This window comes from Capricornis sumatraensis, chromosome 14, assembly GCF_032405125.1.
Source record: "Capricornis sumatraensis isolate serow.1 chromosome 14, serow.2, whole genome shotgun sequence".
In the NCBI taxonomy this organism is placed as follows: domain Eukaryota; kingdom Metazoa; phylum Chordata; class Mammalia; order Artiodactyla; family Bovidae; genus Capricornis; species Capricornis sumatraensis.
In genome coordinates, this window is record NC_091082.1 from 13,006,565 (window position 1) to 13,026,798 (window position 20,234).

At 52.6% G+C, this 20,234-nt stretch overlaps 1 protein-coding gene across 2 annotated transcripts in view; it reads left to right on the forward strand.

Moving 5' to 3' along the window:
* The window catches only part of RASSF5 (Ras association domain family member 5), a 72,548-nt gene that overhangs the window by 38,717 nt on the left and 13,597 nt on the right, over positions 1 to 20,234 (forward strand). The window contains exon 1 of one of the 2 annotated variants that reach the window (XM_068986490.1): positions 2,929 to 3,048. The exons of the other annotated variant lie outside the window; for it this stretch is intronic. Within the exon in view, the coding sequence (XP_068842591.1) occupies positions 2,929 to 3,048 (120 nt within the window). Of the gene's footprint in view, positions 1 to 2,928; positions 3,049 to 20,234 lie in introns of those variants that run through there. 2 annotated transcript variants of the gene reach the window in all.

The window sequence follows — 20,234 nt, forward strand, 5'->3', positions numbered from 1 at the left end:
GGCTTTGAAAATATCTCATGAGCTATGATGGAACACATCGCTTCTCTCAGTTTCCTCATCTGTGAAATGGGAGTAAAACCTGCTATCAGGGTTGCAGAGCAACCCAAGTGATGAGGTGAAGGGACTTTGAAAAGCCCTATTCAGATGTCACTTTTCATAATATTTGAACTGGCAGGGAGCAGCACCCTGAAAGAACACGGTGTCACTCAGGCCTTTTCCTAAGTGGATCTGGCATCTAGTGTGCCGCTCACAAGCAGAGACTCACGCTGACTCCTGGGGTACTTTGGCTTGTGGTTCAAAAAGCCCGTTGTCCACTGTATTTTAAGATTGTACGTTTTGAATGTGTAGGGCTGCACTTGCTCTGCAGAGGTCAGTGTGTACTCCAAGGTCCAGGGTGGCCCGAGAATCTGGGGCCTGTTTTTCCCTTAAATATTGAATTTCCACTGAGCAAGGAGGTTCCTTTTATAAGGAAACGTGTGTTCCTTCAGTGGCCAGACAAAGCAGGCAGGCTCTTGCTGATTCCCAGGGGTCATGCAGAGCCCCCTCCCTGCAGGATTCATCATCCTGACATTGGCCTTTGAGGTGCTGGTGAGGCCAAAATCAGCTTCCTTTCCCTGGACCATAGTCTCTGGGGTAAACACCCCCCTCCCAACAAAGTGAAAGTGAAAGTCGCTCAGTTGTGTGTGACTCTGACTGCATGGACTATACCGTCCGTGGAATCCTCCAGGCCAGAATACTGGAGTGGGTCCCTCTTCTCCAGGGGATCTTCCCAATCCAGGGATCAAACCCAGGTCTCCTGCGTTGCAGGTGGATTCTTTACCAGCTGAGCCACCAGGGAAGTCCAAGAATACTGGAGTGGGTAGTATATCCCTTCTCCAGCGTATCTTCCCAACCCAAGAATTGAACTGGGGTCTCCTGCATTGCAGGCAGATTCTTTTACCAACTGAGTTATCAGGGAAGCCTTGCCCAACAAAACAGTCTTTGAAATACTCATTTGAAGAGCAGATTGTTCCAAAACCTACTTTCAACCCCACTAACGTGAGTTCTTCCCTGAAAACACCTGGAAGCTCACCCCAGCGCCCCTCCCCACCTGGTTACTTCCACTTGTTATCTCCCATCCGGGGAGGCAGCTACTGGTAGTGACCATCCCTGGAGCTGGGCAGGTCAGCGGGCCGCGGTGCGGGCTCTCAGCTAGCTCATGTTCGTGCCTGCCAGGCATTCGCGGGCTTCTAGAAAAAAGACTCTGTGGGAGGATGGAGCCAAATTGGGCTGCAGTTGAAACCATCCTGAGCACTGACGGATTTGACTAAGACGGGGGAGGAAGAGGGCTCCTCGCAAAAGTAGCCAGAGCTTAAAATGGAGCTGGCAGCTTGCAGTCTGGGGGCTGAGTCTAGCCCCTTACCCAGCTTGTGCCCCAAGACTGGATGCTTTTTGGAACTACAGGAGACACAGACTTGGAGAAAGTCCTGATAACCCCTCTCAGCCACTCTCTGGGCATTTCCAGCGTCCCCAGGCCATCAGACTCCAGGAGCACGCTGCCCCTGGCATTGCTCGGCTCTGAAGGCTTGTTTTCTGTTCCCGAGATTCCGAGCCCCTCTCTGCTGAGAGATGGCAGCACGCTGACAGGCCCTAGGACTGCAAGGACCCGGGTCTGAGTCCCAGCAAACTGGTCCTACCAATGTGACTCTGAGCTTCAGTTTCCTCACCCGTGAAAAGGGAATAATAATCTCTATCCCAAGGCTGTTGGGAAATGACAGACTGCGTGTTCATCACTGCAAGCACACAGAGTAACTACTGTAGATGAAGGATTTGAAGGATTCAGCCCCAGTCGAGGAAGGCGTCCCTTCATCCAGTTCTAATGGAGAAATGTAATTGAGCTGTCCTTGATGAGATGACAACATCTGGCAAAGACCCCTCTTTGCCAGAGCCGGCGCCCCTCCCCGCCCGGAATTAAACGCACTAATAACCTGGGTGGTGTCTGCAGGCGCCTTTAGAAACCTGAGGCTTCCTAGGGGCAAGTTCCTGGGGTGGGTGGAAGGGCCTGCTTACTCTGCAGATTGCTGTAACTTTGCATCTGATTTGCATACGCTTGGGGGTGGGGGTGGGGGGCTGCAGTTTCTTCTGGCATTTCCGAGTTAAAATATTGCTGCTTCTCCAGGCAGACCAGATATTGATTTTCTTCTTCAGTCACTTCTCTAACCACTCCGAGGGGCCTGGCTCCTTCACCCAGGGAATGGGGAATGAGAGGGTAGGGGAGGCAGAGGATGGGGGGAAGGGAGGCGCGAAGGTGTGGGCCTTCGAGCTCCTGCCGTCCTGGGGGAGGAGGAGCTGCCACCAGGAGGATGGAGACAGCAGAGAGGGCATTTTCTCCGTCGGGTCCGTCCCAGTGCATTCCCGCCCGGCATCCCTGCTCTGACTCTGGGGATGCCCCGGGTCCACTTGCCGGTGGTCCAGCGGCAGGGTCGGGGCGCGCAGGCCTGGGGCGGGAGGACCCGGAGGGGCGTGGCGACCGCCGGGGCCTGGAGGAACCTTGCGAGAGGAAGTGGCTTCTGAACCCCTCTGGCAGTGGAGGGGCAGGAGCGGCGCGGAGGCGGGGGCCGTGCCGAGAAGGGCTCCGCGCGGGGTGGAGCGGGGCGCCGGCGCGGAGGGCGCGAAGGGGCAGACGCCCAGTGAGTTGCAGAGCGAGGTGCGCCGCGCGGCGTCCGGGTCTGACCGCCTCCGGGGGACAGGTTACCCTGCCGCCTGAGCCCCCTGGGCTCCAGTGTGAAAGGCGAGGCGCCGGGTCCGCCCGGCCGAGTAACGGACTCGCTCCCCGGCGGGGCTGGAAGCTCGCGCCGCGGCCGCCTGGGGAAGGGTCCCCGCCCCGCTGCCCCGCACCCGAGCCCGCAGCAGATGCGCTCTCTGCCTCCGGCCGGGGCTCCGGGCTAGATGACGGTGGACAGCAGCATGAGCAGTGGGTACTGTAGCCTGGAGGAGGAACTGGACGACTGCTTCTTCACCGCCAAGACCACCTTCTTCAGGAATGTGCACAGCAAACGTCCTTCGAAGGTAAATGTGATGATAAAAGAGCCTTTCACTGCGGGGAAGCAAGCTCTGTGGTCCAGAAGGGAAACCTGGCTCCTGGCTGACAGGCTGTCAGCGTCTTACCGGAGTGGGTGGGCAGTTGCCCTGCGGGCCCTCTTGAACTTGTTGACGGAGCAAACCCCGGGTTGGATCTGGAACCCTTTGGGGACCACAGGCAAAACTGGTCTTTTTTTCTTTTTTAATGTTCTTTTCAGCATTTCCTGTCCCCGGACCTTTTCAAAATGGCTCTCTAGGATTTGGGGACAGCACTCACCTGTGCCTGGGAGGGTGACCTTCCCCCAGATCGGAGCTCTGAAGCTCCAGGTGGCAAGTAGATGGCTCCCTGTCGCTCGTTAAGGACAGCATTGCTAGGTTGAGACTTCCGTATTGCAGATGGCCAGAAACCGTCTTAAAACACAGCCCAGCAACTTTGCAGAAGTCCAGGGTGTTTCTAGAAGCAAACTAAAACTTCTCTCCTAGATCATTGTGCTGCGACCATGTTGACTTCCTGAGCTAGCTAGGGGTAACCTAAAGGGGTTTGTGTGTGTCCCCTAACGTGGCTGTGTATGCTAGACACCCAGCTCACCTGAGTCCCCTGGCCGCACTCTCCCAGTTGCCGCCATGTGTCTGCTACATGGCAGTGGCGGCAGAGCTCTGTGTATTTATTTGTTTTGTTATTTAGATGAGAGGGCTCCAAGCCAGGGCCTTGCCTAAATGGGCCTGTTTGTAGACAGAGTGAGCGGTTACATTTTACAGGTGTATGCAGGCTCATAATTAATTCAGCAGTCCTACATGAGTCAAATTAGCTAAAAACTTCCCCAGGCCTGACTCTGGGGCCTCCGTAGTTAACAATTCATCTTGCCTGTAGGCCCCACATTTGCTGGGTTCTGCCCATCTAACAAATGCACTGTGAGAAGACACCCAAGAATCAGCAGAGGAGTTTTGATTTTAGTGTTCAAAGAATCAACTAGAACAGGGCTGTGTCTGGGTACCCGTTTAAGAAACTGGGGCAGGGGGTAAGGAGGGCTCATGCGGAAACCATGGCTGCTAAGGGAGGGTGTCCAGCTCTCTCCTGGGATTCCTACCTCAACGTGTATACCCCCTTCTACCCTCACCCCCACCCATATACATATTATTTAAGGGCACTCCAGCTGTGTAGGGTCTTTATTTAGGCCAGCGGATCTCAGCCTTAGCTGTACCCTGGAACTGCCTACTGAGCTTTAGAAAATATGGGTTCTTGGGCCCCACAGCACGGGAGTCTGATTTCGTTGGTCTGGGGTGAAGCCTGGGCATCAAGATTTTGAAAAGCTCGCCTGTTACTTCTGAGATGCAACTGAGGTTGAGAACCATTGCCCTAGAGAGTTTTGTTGCTGCCGGGTAGGAAATGGTTCCTGTTTTTAGAACAAAGTTTAGCTGCTGCACTTGCTGCCCGCCAGGCTGTAAGCCCTTGGCCCTAGAGGGTGGGCTCTCTGTGCGACTGGGTAGAGGGAGGGGCACTGCAGAGCTGAGGCTCCTTTCACACGGCAAATAAAAAGGTATGTGTCTCTGGTGATTCTTGGGAGAAATAGAGATATTTTACAATAAAATATGCAGGGGCTTCCCTGGTGGCTCAGATGGTAAAGCATCTGCCTACAATGCCGGAGACCGAGGTTCGATCTCTGGGTTGGAAAGATCCTCTAGAGAAGGAAATGGCAACCCACTCCATTATTCTTGCCTGGAGAATTCCTTGGACAGAAGAGCCTGGCGGGCTACAGGGGCCACAAAGAGTCGGACGTGACTGAGCGACTAACACTTTCACTTTTTTCTCATGCTGGCATGGGGAGGCAACTTGTTTTTTGGCCCAAATAGCCTTCTCTGTCATTCTCCCCCAAAACCCTTCCCAGGGATCACTCTTGAAAACACACCTTCGGCTGTGCACCCATGTCACCTCTCTCTTTGCAACCACAGTAACTCCAGCTTTGTCTGGTTCCTGAACCCATTGCGTGGCGTGAGGTCTCTGCACAGCCCCCTCCCTTGTTTTCCCAAGTCTGTAAGCCCTCGGAGGGCGGGAATCCCTTCTGAGAAATGGATTTTATTGAACCCCACATGGGGTGATAAGGATAATGCCTCAAAGAGAGAGAGGTGGACACGGCCCCTCTCGTCCCTGGGCTCTGCCCAGCTACAGGGTGCGCGGAGTCTTGACTGAGATTCAGAACTGCTGTTGGAGACATCTTCCTCAGCACCAGCCTTGCCATCTGAACAGCCGTCTCCACGGAGGCAGGGGGCGCAGGGCCCCCTCTCGTGGGGGAGCAGGCCCTGGGTGGCCCCACCGGCTGTGCAGGGGTGCATGTGGCTGCCGTAGGAACTGGGACGCTTCATCCACAGATCTCAGTCTCCTATCTTATGTGCTTTTCCACCTTTAGAAACACTTCAGATCTCTCTTCCCCTGGGGGCCACTTTTAGAAACGGTTTCCAAGAGATCGGCCTTATCCTGGCCCCATTCTGACTCCTATCATTGCTTTTTTCCCTACCCAGTCTGAGCTCCCAGGAGAATTTCTCCTTCCTGTCTCCAAGGAAAGGTGTTTATGTGTTTCCCGGTCGCCGAGAGACTGAGGCCCCACTGGGGAAAGGCCCGAGCTGGCGTCTATAAATAGCCTTGTCAGAGCAACCTGTATTTGCCAGTCGGTCGTGTGCCTGGCTGGAGCGGAGCCGCGGGGGGAAGCCTCCCGCTGTCCTGGAGCCTTGGCTGGCCCAGCCTGCAGGGAGCTCCTGAGACCTCTGTCCAGCCCTTTCGGTGGGGGGCAGGAGCATGGGGGTGAGAGGGGCCATGCGCAGCCAGGAGGCCCCGAAGGTGCAGTGGCAGAGGAAGTGGGGCCAGGCCCTGGGCCGGCTGGTTCCCCCCATTCAGAAGGCAGCAGCTCCTGGGGCCCCAGGCCTCCCCTGAGACAGCCACGGAGCCCCAGTCTTCAGCCTTTGTTTCGGGTGCCCTGCAGGGACTTCTCCCTTGGCTGCTGGGCCCGATTAGGTCACTTACCCTGGATCGTGTCTCCAAATGGGGCCCCCAGTGGCTTAGGGGAACCCCGACCCGAGTACTCGGAAGTACAGACCAAGCAGCTCTCTGGAAGGCGTCCATACGGTCACCCGGTTCAAGACATTGGTGTTGGGGTGGGGGTCATTCAAGGCCACAAAGCAAGTTCCTGACGGACCCTCAGGGTTGGAACCTGTATCTCTCGTCTCCCAGCCCGGAGTTTCTCTGCTCCAGGCCCACAGAAGGCAGGGTTTGGTGATTTGTGGGCCTGGTGCCTGGGATCTCTGACCACCCCTGCCAGCTGCCCGTCTTCCCGTCTGGGATCTGACCCTAGCAGGGAGGCCGGCTCCCACTCCCCTCAGTACCCCAGATGCCTGCGGGCAGCGGCAGTTTCAGGCTCTGACCTCTGAGCAGGGACACGGACACCCCAAGTTTTCTCTGCATGTTCCGCAGGCTCTAGGATCCCAGGCACCAACCAGACCTTTAGGGTGAAGGCTCCGGGGACACTGAAAGCCTCCTGCTTGCAGATTGTCTGAGCTGGAAGGACCCAAGACCAGACCTTTAGGGTGGAGGCTCCGGGGACACAGAAAGCCTCCTGCTTGCAGACTGTCTGAGCTGGAAGGACCTGAGTCTAGCATCGGTTTACAGATGGAAAGGCTGAAGCCAGGAGGCACGAGGCTGTCACCAGACCAGACGTCTGGCTGGGTGGGGTCTCTTGGACACCTTGTCAGGAGCTTTTCTGGGTCTTCATCACTCAGTGGGTGACAGGGACAGCCCTTGTCCTCTCAGGACCTTCTTCACAGTGGAAGAAGCCAAACAGCCTCAGGCTAGGAAAGGGGCACGGGGTCCTTCCACCCCTCCGTTCCTAAGGCACAGTGTGGCCCAGGAACGTTCATTCTACTCTTGGTATTAACAGGGGTCCCTGTCATCAGTCCCAGAACCTTGCAAGTTCTTCTTCACACCTGTCCTAGGTACTGCTTGCTGTATCTTTGACGTGTGTGTTTTCTTTGTGGATACGGAGGCAGAAGGCTGGGCTCTACCTGTGGTTAAATATTATACTTAAGCACAGCTGGAATGCGTTCCCATTGCCCCCTCCCCATCCGGGCCCTTCCTGGCCTACACTGACACCATTGATTTTTGAAAAATTTAAGGAAGATGCAAAGAGGAGGGGAGCAGTCGCAGAGGTCACAGGATGAAGCCACTCCCAGTTCCATCCTTGCACTTGCCTCCTCTCCTCTTGCCTGGCTGCTTGGCCCCTGCGTGGACCAAGGGACCAGGGTTCCAGGGACGTCATGCAAGCCTGACCAGTCAGGGGAATCCCCATCTCTCTGCCCGCAGCAGGAGTACCCAGGCCTCCGCCTCCATAGCTCCCCCTGACCTTCTTGGCGTGAGAGATAAAGGACACTAAAAATAAGTTAGTTCCAAATTTGAGCAATAAAAATAAAAATCTTCAGCACCGTTGGACCATATCACTGCCATTTTATGTGCTTTCTCGGATGCCTGCCCAGCCCACCACTCACCTCTCCATGTTGGCTGGGCCCGCGATAGCCTCCATCTGGCGCTGGAGTCGGTGGTCCCCTCCTGGGGGCCGGCGGCCTGCTGCTGCCCTGACCCTTCTCAGCGTCGCTTTTCTCCAGGAAGACGGTAAGCCGTGTAAGATCAGGACTCGCCTCCCCGCAGGTGCTATGTAGCACCAGCCGCTGGTTACAGAAGCCGGGCTGGCTGAATGCTGGTCGAGGTTAATCGCTGTGCCATCTCTCTTGCACCCTGTGTGATCAGAATGGACTGACATGTGACAAACAGCCCCGTTATTTTCAGTCATCAGATATGACAGAAGTTTATTTCGCTCTTTAAGGAAAGTTACATTGGCAGGTGGGGCTCAGGATAACACTCGGGAGATTCTGTGGGTCAGGCCCGGAAGTGGTGTGCGTATTCTACGCCCCTGCGCCATTGGCCAGAACCCAGTCACGTGGCCACTCCTAACCACAGGGAGGTTGAGAAATGAAATACAGCTGTGAGCCCAGGTGGACGAGGAAGCCGGTTGTGGTGAACACTTAGCCGTCTCTGCCACGCATAGCTTCTCCCACCTCTGCCCAACCACCTTGGGAAACTCTACTCTCTTGGTGAAGGGCCGCAACCCTTGTCTCTTTGACTTTGTACTTGTCTGTCGCCAAGGAGGTGCGGTTCCTGGGATGGGCAGCCCTACTTCCCCCAGATACACTGGGAACTTTTGCAGGAAAGGTGCTTTTCCTTACTCAGCACTGCGCTGGTTCCTCTTACCATCTGAAGCCTTCAGTGGTGCTCATGGGTTGACCCTGACCACTGACATCGGGAATCTCTCTTTGGATCACTTTTTTGATAATGGACAGTTGAGGGCCCCACTCTAGACGTCTCGGCTCCTGCATCTTTGAAGGTAGGACCCTCAAATCTGCTTTTTCAAAATACTTCCCCCTTGGTGACGCCCATAGAAAGTCTGGGAACCACCTGTTTAGGAAATATTTGGTGACTGATGGCTTCAGTTGGAATGTAAGATGAGCATTTACGACAGATCCCTAGGTTGGAAGCCCAGGAGGTAAAAGGCTTTCCCTGGTCACTCAGCGAAGTAGAAACAGCCCCGAGGACCCAGAGCCCCGGGCCCCTGCTCAGAGCAGCCTGCGTTACTTTCAGCACTGATGCTGGCAGGGATGTTAAGAGGATAATCCTTGGTGATCGTGACTGGTTCATGATGGAACAGAAGCCTCACGGAACTGTGAGCCAGATTCTGGCTTCTCAGCTCAACTCCAGCTCTCGGCTGAGCTCCCTTCAAGACTCCAGACTCGGGCGCTTCATCTGGTCCTCTCAACGAGTGTCACATGAGCCTGTCCTTTTCTTTTTTAACCGAGAGTCCTTCCCCACTTTGCATGGGAGCAGAGCCTTGCCAGTTTCTCACGGGACTAGCAGAGAGAGATCCTGACTGCTAAGTTCTCTAAACTGTAAGGACTTCCCTAGGGTGGGGTTGGGGAAAGGGCCTGAATGGTTGACACCAGCTCCTTCTCCAGGACCACCTGGGGCTCACCCCAGACATCCTCCCCTTTGTGTTCCGGATTCCTCCACTCCCACTCAACCCTTTCTCTTCATGCCTTTAGACTTTATCCAGACTTGGCCCTCTTTTCCCTCTAAAGTTATCGCTCAGCACACATGTAACACCCATTCACCTACATTGTTTTGGGAGAAAGGAAAACTTTGCACGGCTCTCAACCCTGAATCCCAGCTCTTAGTTCACAACATCAGGCTGGACTCTGGATCCAGGTTCCAAGCCATGAGTGGCACAGGGAGGTACCATCAGGCTCACCTTGATGCCTGCAGCCTGGTCCCAGCCCTCCGCTGATCCTGACTCGCCAGGTAACCCACACCTGTGTGCTTCTCAGCTCTGGGATCCTCCTGTGTGGGGGACCCAGACCTGTCTTCGTTCAGGACCTCATTTCCTCTTCTGAATGGCTCCGTCTTCCCATAAGATAGCACCCCAGTCCTGGCAAGGCATATGCTCTGGGGATAAGAGGACCAGATCAACTTGCCAGGAACCAGGGGCATTTAATTTCAGAACCAGGAGGAAGAAGGGAGCTGTAGAGGCAGAAACGTGCATGTTGGGCTCGCTGAGCCTGCGCCTTCTGTCCGTGGTTCTGTCCTGGTTCCCATCTCTTCTCCTCCCTGACCCCTCCCCAGCTTTACGTGCAGCTCCCCAGCCTCCACCCCCCATCTCCTTCTCTTCTTAGCTGTAGAATGAACTTTTCTGTAGCCTGTCGGAGGTCTCTCAAGCCCCTCAGATGCCGACAATTTAATGTGTCCAGGAGCAGCTCGTAGCTTTGCCCATGACTGACTTCCCGCCCTGTCTCCGCCTCGTCCTCTTATTCCCCCACCTTCGGCACCGGAAGGGTCTCCCCTCTCGTGCCTTCCATCCAGTCTGGCACTGTGGCTTCCGCCCCCACGGTGTGGCCTCTCCTTTCTGTCCCCCACCCCGCCCTACCTAGCTGGGGGCTTGTCAGCTCTTCCTGAGATGCTCCAGGAGGTCGCCCAGCCAGTTTCCCTTCTGTTTCTTCCCCTGCTGTGTACCCTGCATTCGACGGCATATCATTCTGGCGTCCCGAAGCCTTCAGAGCCTCCCCTTTGCTTCTAGAGCAAAGTCCACACTGGTTCCCGCCTGTTAATGTTGCATCCAAAATGCCACAACGCCTGGCCTCAATCAAAACGCAGTGTTTTCAATTTTCTTATAGCACGGGGCCGAGGGGTCGGGGGATACAGAGACGGATAGAATGTATAAAGACCTATGGCCTCAGCCACACTGTGCAGCAGACCCTAGTTGCCCCCCTTCCCCACCATGAAGTGTCTGGATGGGGCCCATGGGCAGAGGGTCACCTGGGGGAGAACACTGCGTCTGCCCTGCGGCCCCACGGCTTTCATCAGGAGGTGGTGGCGGCTCCCAAGATGGGGGGCGGGGGGGCTGGCCCCCAGAATCAGAGGGCCTGGGCTTAAGTAACCCAGGAGGGGGCTGGGGACGGGCTGGCAGCGACAGGACTGCAGCAGCCTGGGGAGGGTTGGAGGAGATCAGCTTAGCCTCTGAAAAGCAGCGACTCCTGGAGCTGGAGGAGACTGGGATGGGTCGTTACGGCCCTTCCCTTGTTTCTGAGCAGAGGTGCATGCAGCTCCCACAGGCAGGGAGGAGACCTGCGCTCATCACACTGTCATCCTCCAACCCTCCGATCAGCCCTTCCTTGTCCATGGCGCTACTCAACGTGGCTCCAGCTGGTTGGACCCCTGCTGCCCGTGAGGCTACAATCCTAGGTTTAAAAAAAAGTAAAGCAGGGAGGGCGGCGGCAGCACGTTTCCACCTGACAGACCACCCTGGCGGAGTTTCTGTTGCTGTCAGGCCAGAGGGCTGGCACATTCAACGAGGTCCTATGCGAGGGGGGCTTAGCCAAGGGCGAGGCCCACACCCCACGCTCATCCAACTCCAGAGCACACGCTCTTCCCACCACACACGTGGTGTCTTGGGTGAGAGTCAAGTTTTGAAAGGCTCCAAACAACCTCAGGCATCCCAGCTCTCGTCTGCTCACCTGCCGCAGGAAGCTGTCTTTATCTCGTTCGTTCTTTGCCAGGCCGCTTTCCGCTGTATGGGTCTTGGAAAAGCTGGTCGCCATACGCTATCAGTGTCCCTTCACCAGCGTCCAGTCCGCGAGTCCTGCCTTCTCCTCCTTCCCTCCTGGCTCTCCCCGAGCGCGAGGGGTGGTGTTGGGCTGCCCGCCACACTGTGGGGCATGGGGGCTGCAGGGACCAGCCTTGCAGCGGAGGATACAAGGCTGGGCCCTGTGTTGGCCTGAACACGTGGAGAGGCCATGGGCGGGTACGACCTCCGTAGGCACGCATGGCTGGGAAAGTGTGTGTTAGCGAGGAGGATGGGTGAGCTGAGCTGGTGGGTCCCGGTGTTCATAGAACATTTCCAGCTGCAACTTGATGCTTCCTTCTGCTCCCCGAAAACCACCATATCATCCTCTCCTACCCCTCATTTTGATGGGCTGTAATTCTCTGGATGAGGAACCGTGTCTTGTTTAGCACTGGGTCCCCGGCACATGGCAGGCACTAAATGCAAGCCTGATGAAGGAGGAGGGGCCTTGGAGGTTCTTCCCCACAAAACTTCTTTCCCTAAGGGCTGGTGGGCGCTCCCGGAGGGCACACACAGAGCGCTTCAGGCCGAGCGTGTGAAAGCGGATCTCAGGACTGTGAGAAAGGGAAACTTGCTGAGATTCGGGATGCGGAATCAATGGATTTTTCCAGTGACTCTGAAAAGAAAAATCTCACTGAGTGAGCAGAAAATGCAAGGACAACTTTCCAAACACAGAATGGCCCTTCCATCCCATCTGTGATTGCTCAGCTGTTTGCCCTGGAGGGTAAGGGCGGGCAGCGCTGGGTCACTAAGCAACTGGGCCCTGGCGCCTACTGGCAAGAGTTGGCCTGGCCCGTCCTCCGGTGGGGCCTCTGGGGGTGCGGGCAGAGGGCCCATGCGTGGGGGTGGGAAAGCCTCAGGGATTTCTCCTGTCTGCCTTTCAGCCTTGGGAGTGGCAGGGTGAGGAGGGGGGAATCAATACACGTCTCCCTTGTTTCACTTTCCCAGTTTTATTCTAAGCGTGTAAAGACCCGGGTTGGTGATCCCAGTCACTTGAGCATTCTCAGACAGCCCAGCTGGACTGGGCAGGGACCCCAGGCCCTCAAGTGGACCCAGCAGTGGACCTGGGAACCCATGCCCCCAGCCTTCCCTCTGGGTGACCTCAGGAGGCCTGCTCCCTGCTCTCAGCCTCACTTTCCCCCTCTGTAAAATGGGGAGACTCGGCCCTCCAGGGAAGAGTAACTGCTAGAGAGGGGCTGCGAGAATGCATGGAGAACTCCTGGGTTTGGGGTGATAAAGGCCATTTTGAGAAATGCAGATGGGGGTTGAAATGCAGATGTGAGGAGGTAGGGTTCTCGATGGGGGTGTGAGGAGTCATAAGGCTCTGTTCATGTAACAGGGAGACGGCAGGAGCCAGGGTCTGCTGGGAAATGGTTAGAATTTAAAATAATAATAATTACTGGGCCTTGATATGTGCCAGGCACTGTTCTAAGTGTGGAGACTCATTTAATCCTCACATTAACTGCGGTTGCCCCATGAACAGTGCCGGTTTGAACCGCATGGGTCCGCTTGTCTTCAGATGCTTTTCAGTAGTAAATACTATGGTCCTACGCAGCCTGTGGTTAGCTGAGTCCACCGATGCAGGGTACTGAGGGCCCACCATGTGCCATTAACCCCAGCATTGACTAAGGGTCAGAGTTGTGCATACGGTTTGCATATAGCAGTGAGGAAACTGAGGCACTGAGGGGGGTCGGGGTCCCCTAGCAACAAGGGGCAGATCCAGAACTTGGGCCCAAGTGACCTAATGCCAGGGCTCCCAGCCCCTAAGCTGTCCTGCCTCTCCTGTAGCTCTTTCCAGAATTACCCAAATACCTGAGGCTGGAAGAGGCCCACAGATGTAACCCCGTGTCAGCAGCGTCCATCTTGGAGACACTTTGCCCGGCCCTTTAGGAGAGAGGAGACCGGATGTCCCTGCCCCTGCGGCTCTAGGGCACAGTGAGAGCGTGCATGTGTGGAACACTCCGAGCCACTCAAGAACCAACCGAGACGCACGTCACGTCAGGCCGTCTCGCAGCCCTGGGCAGGTGGCTTAGCAGGGCAGGCGGCACAGGGGAGGGGGTGTGGGGGCCAGTGGTGAGGCTCGGGCTTCCTGCACAGCCCAGCCCGCAAAACTGAAGGCGCACACAGGGCTTCTGGCTAGTGGGGAGCCGAGAAGGGCCCACTCCAGCGGCAGGGCAGCGAGCTGGTCCCCCAGCCACTGTTGCTCTCCGAGCGGGCATGGCCATGTGGGGACAGGGAGCTGAGTGTTGGCTCCCACGTGCCACTCACCACCCTGGAATTCTCTGAGTCATTTATGGCGCTGGATGCCCTGTCCAGTGCATGGTGGGAGAAGGGGCGCCTTCTGCCCTGGTGCCCGTGTCCTGGGAAGGGACCTGTGATTAGAACACATGAGCTACGGAACTTCCCTCGTGGTCCAGTGGTTACGATTTCACCTTCCAATGCAGGGGAGGGAGGGTTTGATCCTCGATCAGAAAGCTAAGATCTCACATGCCTCGTGGCCAAAACACCGAGACACAAAACAAGCAATATATACAAATTCAATAAAGACTTTTAAAATGGTCCTCGTTAAAAAAAAAAAAATCTTAAAAAAGAACACATGAGCTGGACTCCTAGAGCCGCCAATCCCTCACGGCCCAGGGACTCTGCAAGGCTCTCAGAGCACACGGGGTCCTAGAAGCAGAGGAACCCTGTGTTCAAAGCATTCGTGTGCAGAGACGTCGTGAGGTGAGAGCAAGGAAAGGATTCTGCGATGGGGATGGGGAGCTTTGGTGGCCAGCCAGTCCCCAGCTCCCAGATCAGTGACTTCAAGTTTGGTTCAGTTCAGTCACTCAGTCGTGTCCGACTCTTTGCGACCCCATGAATCGCAGCATGCCAGGCCTCCCTGTCCATCACCAACCCCCGGAGTTCACTCAGACTCACATCTATCGAGTTGGTGATGCCATCCAGCCATCTCATCCTCGGTCATCCCCTTCTCCTCCTGCCCCCAATCCCTCCCAGCATCAGAGTCTTTTCCATTGAGTCAACTCTTCGCATGAGGTGGCCAAAGTGCTGGAGTTTCAGCTTTAGCATCAGTCCTTCCAAAGAACACCCAGGGCTGATCTCCTTCAGAATGGACTGGTTGGATCTCCCTGCAGTCCAAGGGACTCTCAAGAGTCTTCTCCAACACCACAGTTCAAAAGCATCAATTCTTCAGTGCTCAGCTTTCTTCACAGTCCAACTCTCACATCCATACATGACCACTGGAAAAACCATAGCCTTGACTAGACAGGCCTTAGTCGACAAAGTAATGTCTCTGCTTTTGAATATGCTATCTAGGTTGGTCATAACTTTTCTTCCAAGGAGTAAGCGTCTTTTAATTTCATGACTGCAGTCACCATCTGCAGTGATTTTGGAGCCCCCAAAAATAAAGTCTGACACTGTCTCCACTGTTTCCCTATCTATTTCCCATAAAGTGATGAGACCAGATGCCATGATCTTCGTTTTCTGAATGTTGAGCTTTAAGCCAACTTTTTCACTCTCCACTTTCACTTTCATCAAGAGGCTCTTTAGTTCCTCTTCACTTTCTGCCATAAGGGTGGTGTCATCTGCATATCTAAGGTTATTGATATTTCTCCCGGCAATCTTGATTCCAGCTTGTGCTTCTTCCAGCCCAGCGTTTCTCATGATGTACTCTGCATAGAAGTTAAATAAGCAGGGTGACAATATGCAGCCTTAATGTACTCCTTTTCCTATTTGGAACCAGGCTGTTGTTCCATGTCTAGTTCTAACTGTTGCTTCCTGACCTGCATACGGGTTTCTCAAGAGGCAGGTTAGGTGGTCTGGTATTCCCATCTCTTTCAGAATTTTCCACAGTTTATTGTGATCCACACAGTCAAAGGCTTTGGCATTTCATGCAAAGATGGGCTTGATAAAGGACAGAAATGGTGTGGACCTAACAGAAGCAGAAGATATTAAGAAGAGGTGGCAAGAATACACAAAAGAACTGTACAAAAAAGGTCTTCACGACCCAGATAATCACGATGGTGTGATCACTCACCTGAGCCAGACATCCTGGAATGTGAAGTCAAGTGGGCCTTAGAAAGCATCACTACGAACAAAGCTAGTGGAGGTGATGGAATTCCAGTTGAGCTATTTCAAATCCTGAAAGATGATGCTGTGAAACTGCTGCACTCAATATACCAGCAAATTTGGAAAACTCAGCAGTGGCCACAGGACTGGAAAAAGTCAGTTTTCACTCCAGTCCCAAAGAAAAGCAATGCCAAAGAATGCTCAAACTACTGCATAATTGCACTCATCTCACATGCTAGTAAAGCAATGCTCAAAATTCTCCAAGCCAGGCTTCAGCACATGAACCGTGAACTTCCCGATGTTCAAGCTGGTTTTAGAAAAGGCAGAGGAACCAGAGATCACATTGCCAGCATCGGCTGGATCATGGAAAAAGCAAAAGAGTTCCAGAAAAACATCTATTTCTGCTTTATTGACTATGCCAAAGTGACTTCACGAGAACCCCACAACTCTGTGTCTTGCAGAAACTTTGTTGCCTCGAATCTTCCTTTTCCTGTTGCGGCCACCTCTCTGGGGGTGTATGAGCTAGCAAAGCCAGGGTCGCGCCTTGCTGGAGGCCAGCCATGACAGGCTTGGGGCAGAGCATCTGAAGCAGATGGGAAGTGCCTGCAGCTGGAGTCACCCCACAACTCAGGTTTCCGCAGAGTGTGGGTGACAGGACCGTTCATCTCAAGGCCCCTTTTGGATCCCTGAGCCCAGGCTTCTGGGTTGCACTTGAGCTCCCCTCTGGAGGGTCAGCTACAAAGCTGTGTGGCCCTCTCCTGGCTGCAGCGACTCCTCTGAGCAGGTGGGGCCGTCCAGATCACCCCAAGGCTTCAGCCATCTCTCACTGCACCTGGCAGGAGAGTGGCCGGGCCTAAGAAAAGAGTCTGGTCCCAGAAGTTCAGGGACGAGGCCCCACTTGCTTAGAAGCAGGGTTGACTCCTCATTTTCCTGCAATAGAGAAAGTGAAAGACACTCCCAACTTTAAAGAGCCAGATGAATCCAGCTGGTTGCATGGCCTCCTGGTTCCCCTGCCCTTGAATCTTCTTTTTCTTAATTGTTTGCTAGGATTTTGTTAAGGATTTTTGCATCTGTGTTCATCAGTGATTTTGGCCTGTAGTTTTCTTTTTTTGTGGCGTGTTTATCTGGTTCTGGTATTATGGTGACGGTGGCCTCTTAGAAAGAGTTTGGCAGTTTACCCTCCTCATGGCAAGTCACTCCAGTACTCTTGCCTAGAAAATCCCGTGGACTGAGGAGCTTGGTAGGCTGCAGTCCATAGGGTCGCTACCAGTTGGACACGACTGATCGACTTCACTTTCACTTTTCACTTTCACGCATTGGAGAAGGAAATGGCAACCCACCCCAGTGTTCTTGCCTGGAGAATCCCAGGGACGGGGGAGCCTGGTGGGCTGCTGTCTATGGGGTGCACAGAGTCGGACACAACTGAAGCGACTTAGCAGCAGTAGCAGTAGCAATTTTCTGAAAGACTGAGTGGGATAGGTGTTAGCTCTTCTCTAAATTTTTGGTAGAATTCACATGTGAAGCCATCTGGTCCTGGGCTTTTGTTTGTTGGAAGATTTTTTATTACAGTTTCTATTTCCGTGCTTGTGATGGGTCTGTTAAGATTTTCTATTTCTTCCTGGTTCAGTTTTGGAAAGTCATACTTTTCCAAGAATTTGTCCATTTCTTCCAAGTGGTCCATTTTATTGTCATAAAGTTGCTGATAGTAATCTCTTATGATCCTTTGTATTTCTGTGTTGTCTGTTGTGATTTCTCCATTTTCATTTCTAATTCTGTTGATTTGATTCTTCTCCCTCTGTTTCTTGATGAGTCTGGCTAATGGTTTTTCTATTTTATTTATCTTCTCAAAGAACCAGCTTTTAGTTTTCTTGATTTTTGCTATAGTCTCCTTTGTTTCTTTTTCAATTACTTCTGCCCTAATTTTTATGATTTCTTTCCTTCTACTAACCCTGGGGTTCTTCATTTCTTCTTTTTCTGGTTGCTTTAGGTGTACAGTTAGGTTATTTATTTGACTTTTTTCTCTTGTTTCTTGAGGTAAGCTTGTAATGCTATCAACCTTCCCCTTAGCACTGCTTTTACTGAATCCCGTTGGTTTTGGGTTGTGTTTTCATTTTCATTTGTTTCTGTGCAGAGTTTTATTTCTTTTTTATTTCTTCTGTGACTTGCTAGTTATTCAGAAGCATGTTGTTTAGCCTCCATATGTGTGTATCTTAAATAGTTTTTTTTCCTGCAGTTGACATCTAATCTTACCGCATTGTGATCAGAAAAGATGCTTGAAATTTCAATTTTTTTGAATTTACCAAGGCTAGATTCATGGCCCAGGATGGGATCTGTCCTGGAGAATGTTCTGTGTGCACTTGAGAAAAAGGTGAAATTCATTGTTTATCAATTAGGTCTAAGTGGTCCATTGTATCATTTAAAGTTTGTGTTTCCTTGCTAACTTTCTGTTTAGTTGATCTGTCCATAGGTGTGAGTGGGGTATTAAAGTCTCCCACTGTTATTGTGTTACTGCTAATTTCCCCTTTCATACTTGTTAGCACTTGCCTTACATATTGCGAATCTTCTTTTTTTAATTGTAATAATAATATATATATATATATATAACACATGTATATTATCATTTTAACCATCTCTAAGTGTGTATTTCTGTGGCATTAAGTGCCTTCACATGTTTGTACCACCATCATCAGCGTCCTCTCCGGAACTTTTGCATCTTCTGAACCCCGTACCCATTAGACTCTAACTCCTCTTTGCTTCCTCTCCACAGTGTCTGGCAATCACTATTCTGCTTTCTGTGTCTTTGATTACTCTAGGAACCTCATATAAGTGGAATCGTAAGGTACTTGCCTTTTTGACTGGCTTCTTCCACTTCGCACAGTGTTGTCAAGGTTCATCCGTGTTGTAGCGTGTGTCAGAATTTCCTTCCTTTTTATGGATGAGTAATATTCCCCTGTATGTGCGTATCGCATTTTGTTGATCCAGCTGTCCATCAGTGGGTTGCTTCCACGTTGTGGCTATTGAGAGCCATGTTGCTATGAACATGAGTGTGCAAATCTCTGTTCAGGCCCTGCTTTCACTTCTTTGGGTTTATATTCAGAAGTGGAATTGCTGGATAATGTGGTAATTTCATGTTTAATCTTTTGAAGACTACCATACCATTTTCCATAGCAGCTACACCATTTTCCATTCCCACCAGCAATGTACACAGGTTGTTATTTTCTGTGTGTTTGATAATGGTCACCCTAATAGGTGTGAGATGGTATCTCATTGTGAGTTTGATTTGCATTTCCCTAATGACTGGTAGGGAGAAGGCAATGGCACCCCACTCCGGTACTCTTGCCTGGAAAATCCCATGGGTGGAGGAGCCTGGTGGGCTGCAGTCCATGGGGTTGCTAAGAGTCGGACATGACTGAGCAACTTCACTTTCACTTTTCACTTTCATGCATTGGAGAAGGCAATGGCAACCCACGCCAGTGCTCTTGCCTGGAGAATCCCAGGGACGGGGGAGCCTGGTGGGCTGCTATCTATGGGGTCACACAGAGTCAGAGACTACTGAGGTGACTTGGCAATGACTGATAATGTCAAATATCTTTTCATCTGCTTATTGGTCATTTGTATATCTCCTTTTGAGAAGTATCTATTCAAGTCCTTTGTCCATTTTTAACGGGGCTGTTGTTTTTCTGTTGTGAATTATAGGGACTCTTTTTATATTCTGGATCTTGAGTCCCTTGTCAGACATATGATTTGCAATGGAAGCCTCTTTAAATTGACTCTAAAAGAGCCAAGTGCAACCTTTGCAGGGACTGGAGTCTGGGCTGAGGTGTGGGGACCCGCTCACTCACCCTGCCCACCGTCTTCCCTGACTCACTCTGCAGTGCTCTGGTCCTGGGTTCTCTGGGAACACAGAGATGGAAATGCTACAGTTCCTGGCTTTGGGGTGCTCATGGTCTACTGGTGGAGATAGGGTTAGACAGCTCATGCTACTATATAGAAGATGAAGCCAGTGCTGGAATAATTGGGGCATAGCTGCTGTTGTTGAAGAGTCCACTAATTCTAGATAGAAGTGGAGGATTAGGGAAAGTATCCCAAAAAGATACATCAGTTCCAGGGAGGGGGGACAAATTCTCTCAGATGAAGAGGAAAACGTCTCACCCTGAATGATCAAGCTAAGCTGTCAGGGAGACTGAGAGGAGACAGGGATCTAGAAGGAAATCCAGTGAGGAATACTAACTGAAAAACAGACTTTCTCATGTCCTAGAAACTCTTGAGGGCACAAGAGAATGACCCAAGGGAAAATTCCTGTGGCCACTGAAGCAGAATGGGTGTCACCCCATTCTGCCTGGATTCACACTTTAGACCTCTGAGCTACAAAGAGGGGCCTGATTCATGAAGGCCCAGGAGAGGGGAGAACAGAAATGGAAGGAGTTTGCATCATCTACCCTCGGATATAGAGTGCAGGCATCTCCTCTGATTTCAGGTTATTGTCCCAGGAGTAAACAGATGGCTAGGCGTGGAGAAGGATCCTCTAGGCCCCTTAGACCATTCTGGAACCTTTCATTTCCCTGGATTTGTTTTGGGGTTTTGTGTATATGTTCACGTGTGTGTCATATTGCTTCTTGGTATTTTATTCATTAAGCAAATATTTAATGGCCCCTCCTGTGTGCCAGGTGCTATTCTAGGAACTGTGTCTGTGAACAAGGCCGTCTCTGCCCTCACGAAGCTTCCATTCTGTGTCCAAGCTGCAGGGACGTGTGCTGATCTTGAGAGGAAGCCAGCACCTGTGTCCAGGCCAGGCTGGGGGCGGGGCAGGGCCAGGGCCTGTCCAGAACCCCTCCAGGGTAGAGTATAAGGATACAGCTCTATGGAGGATGGAAGAACAAGCAGTGTCCTGGGCCCCAC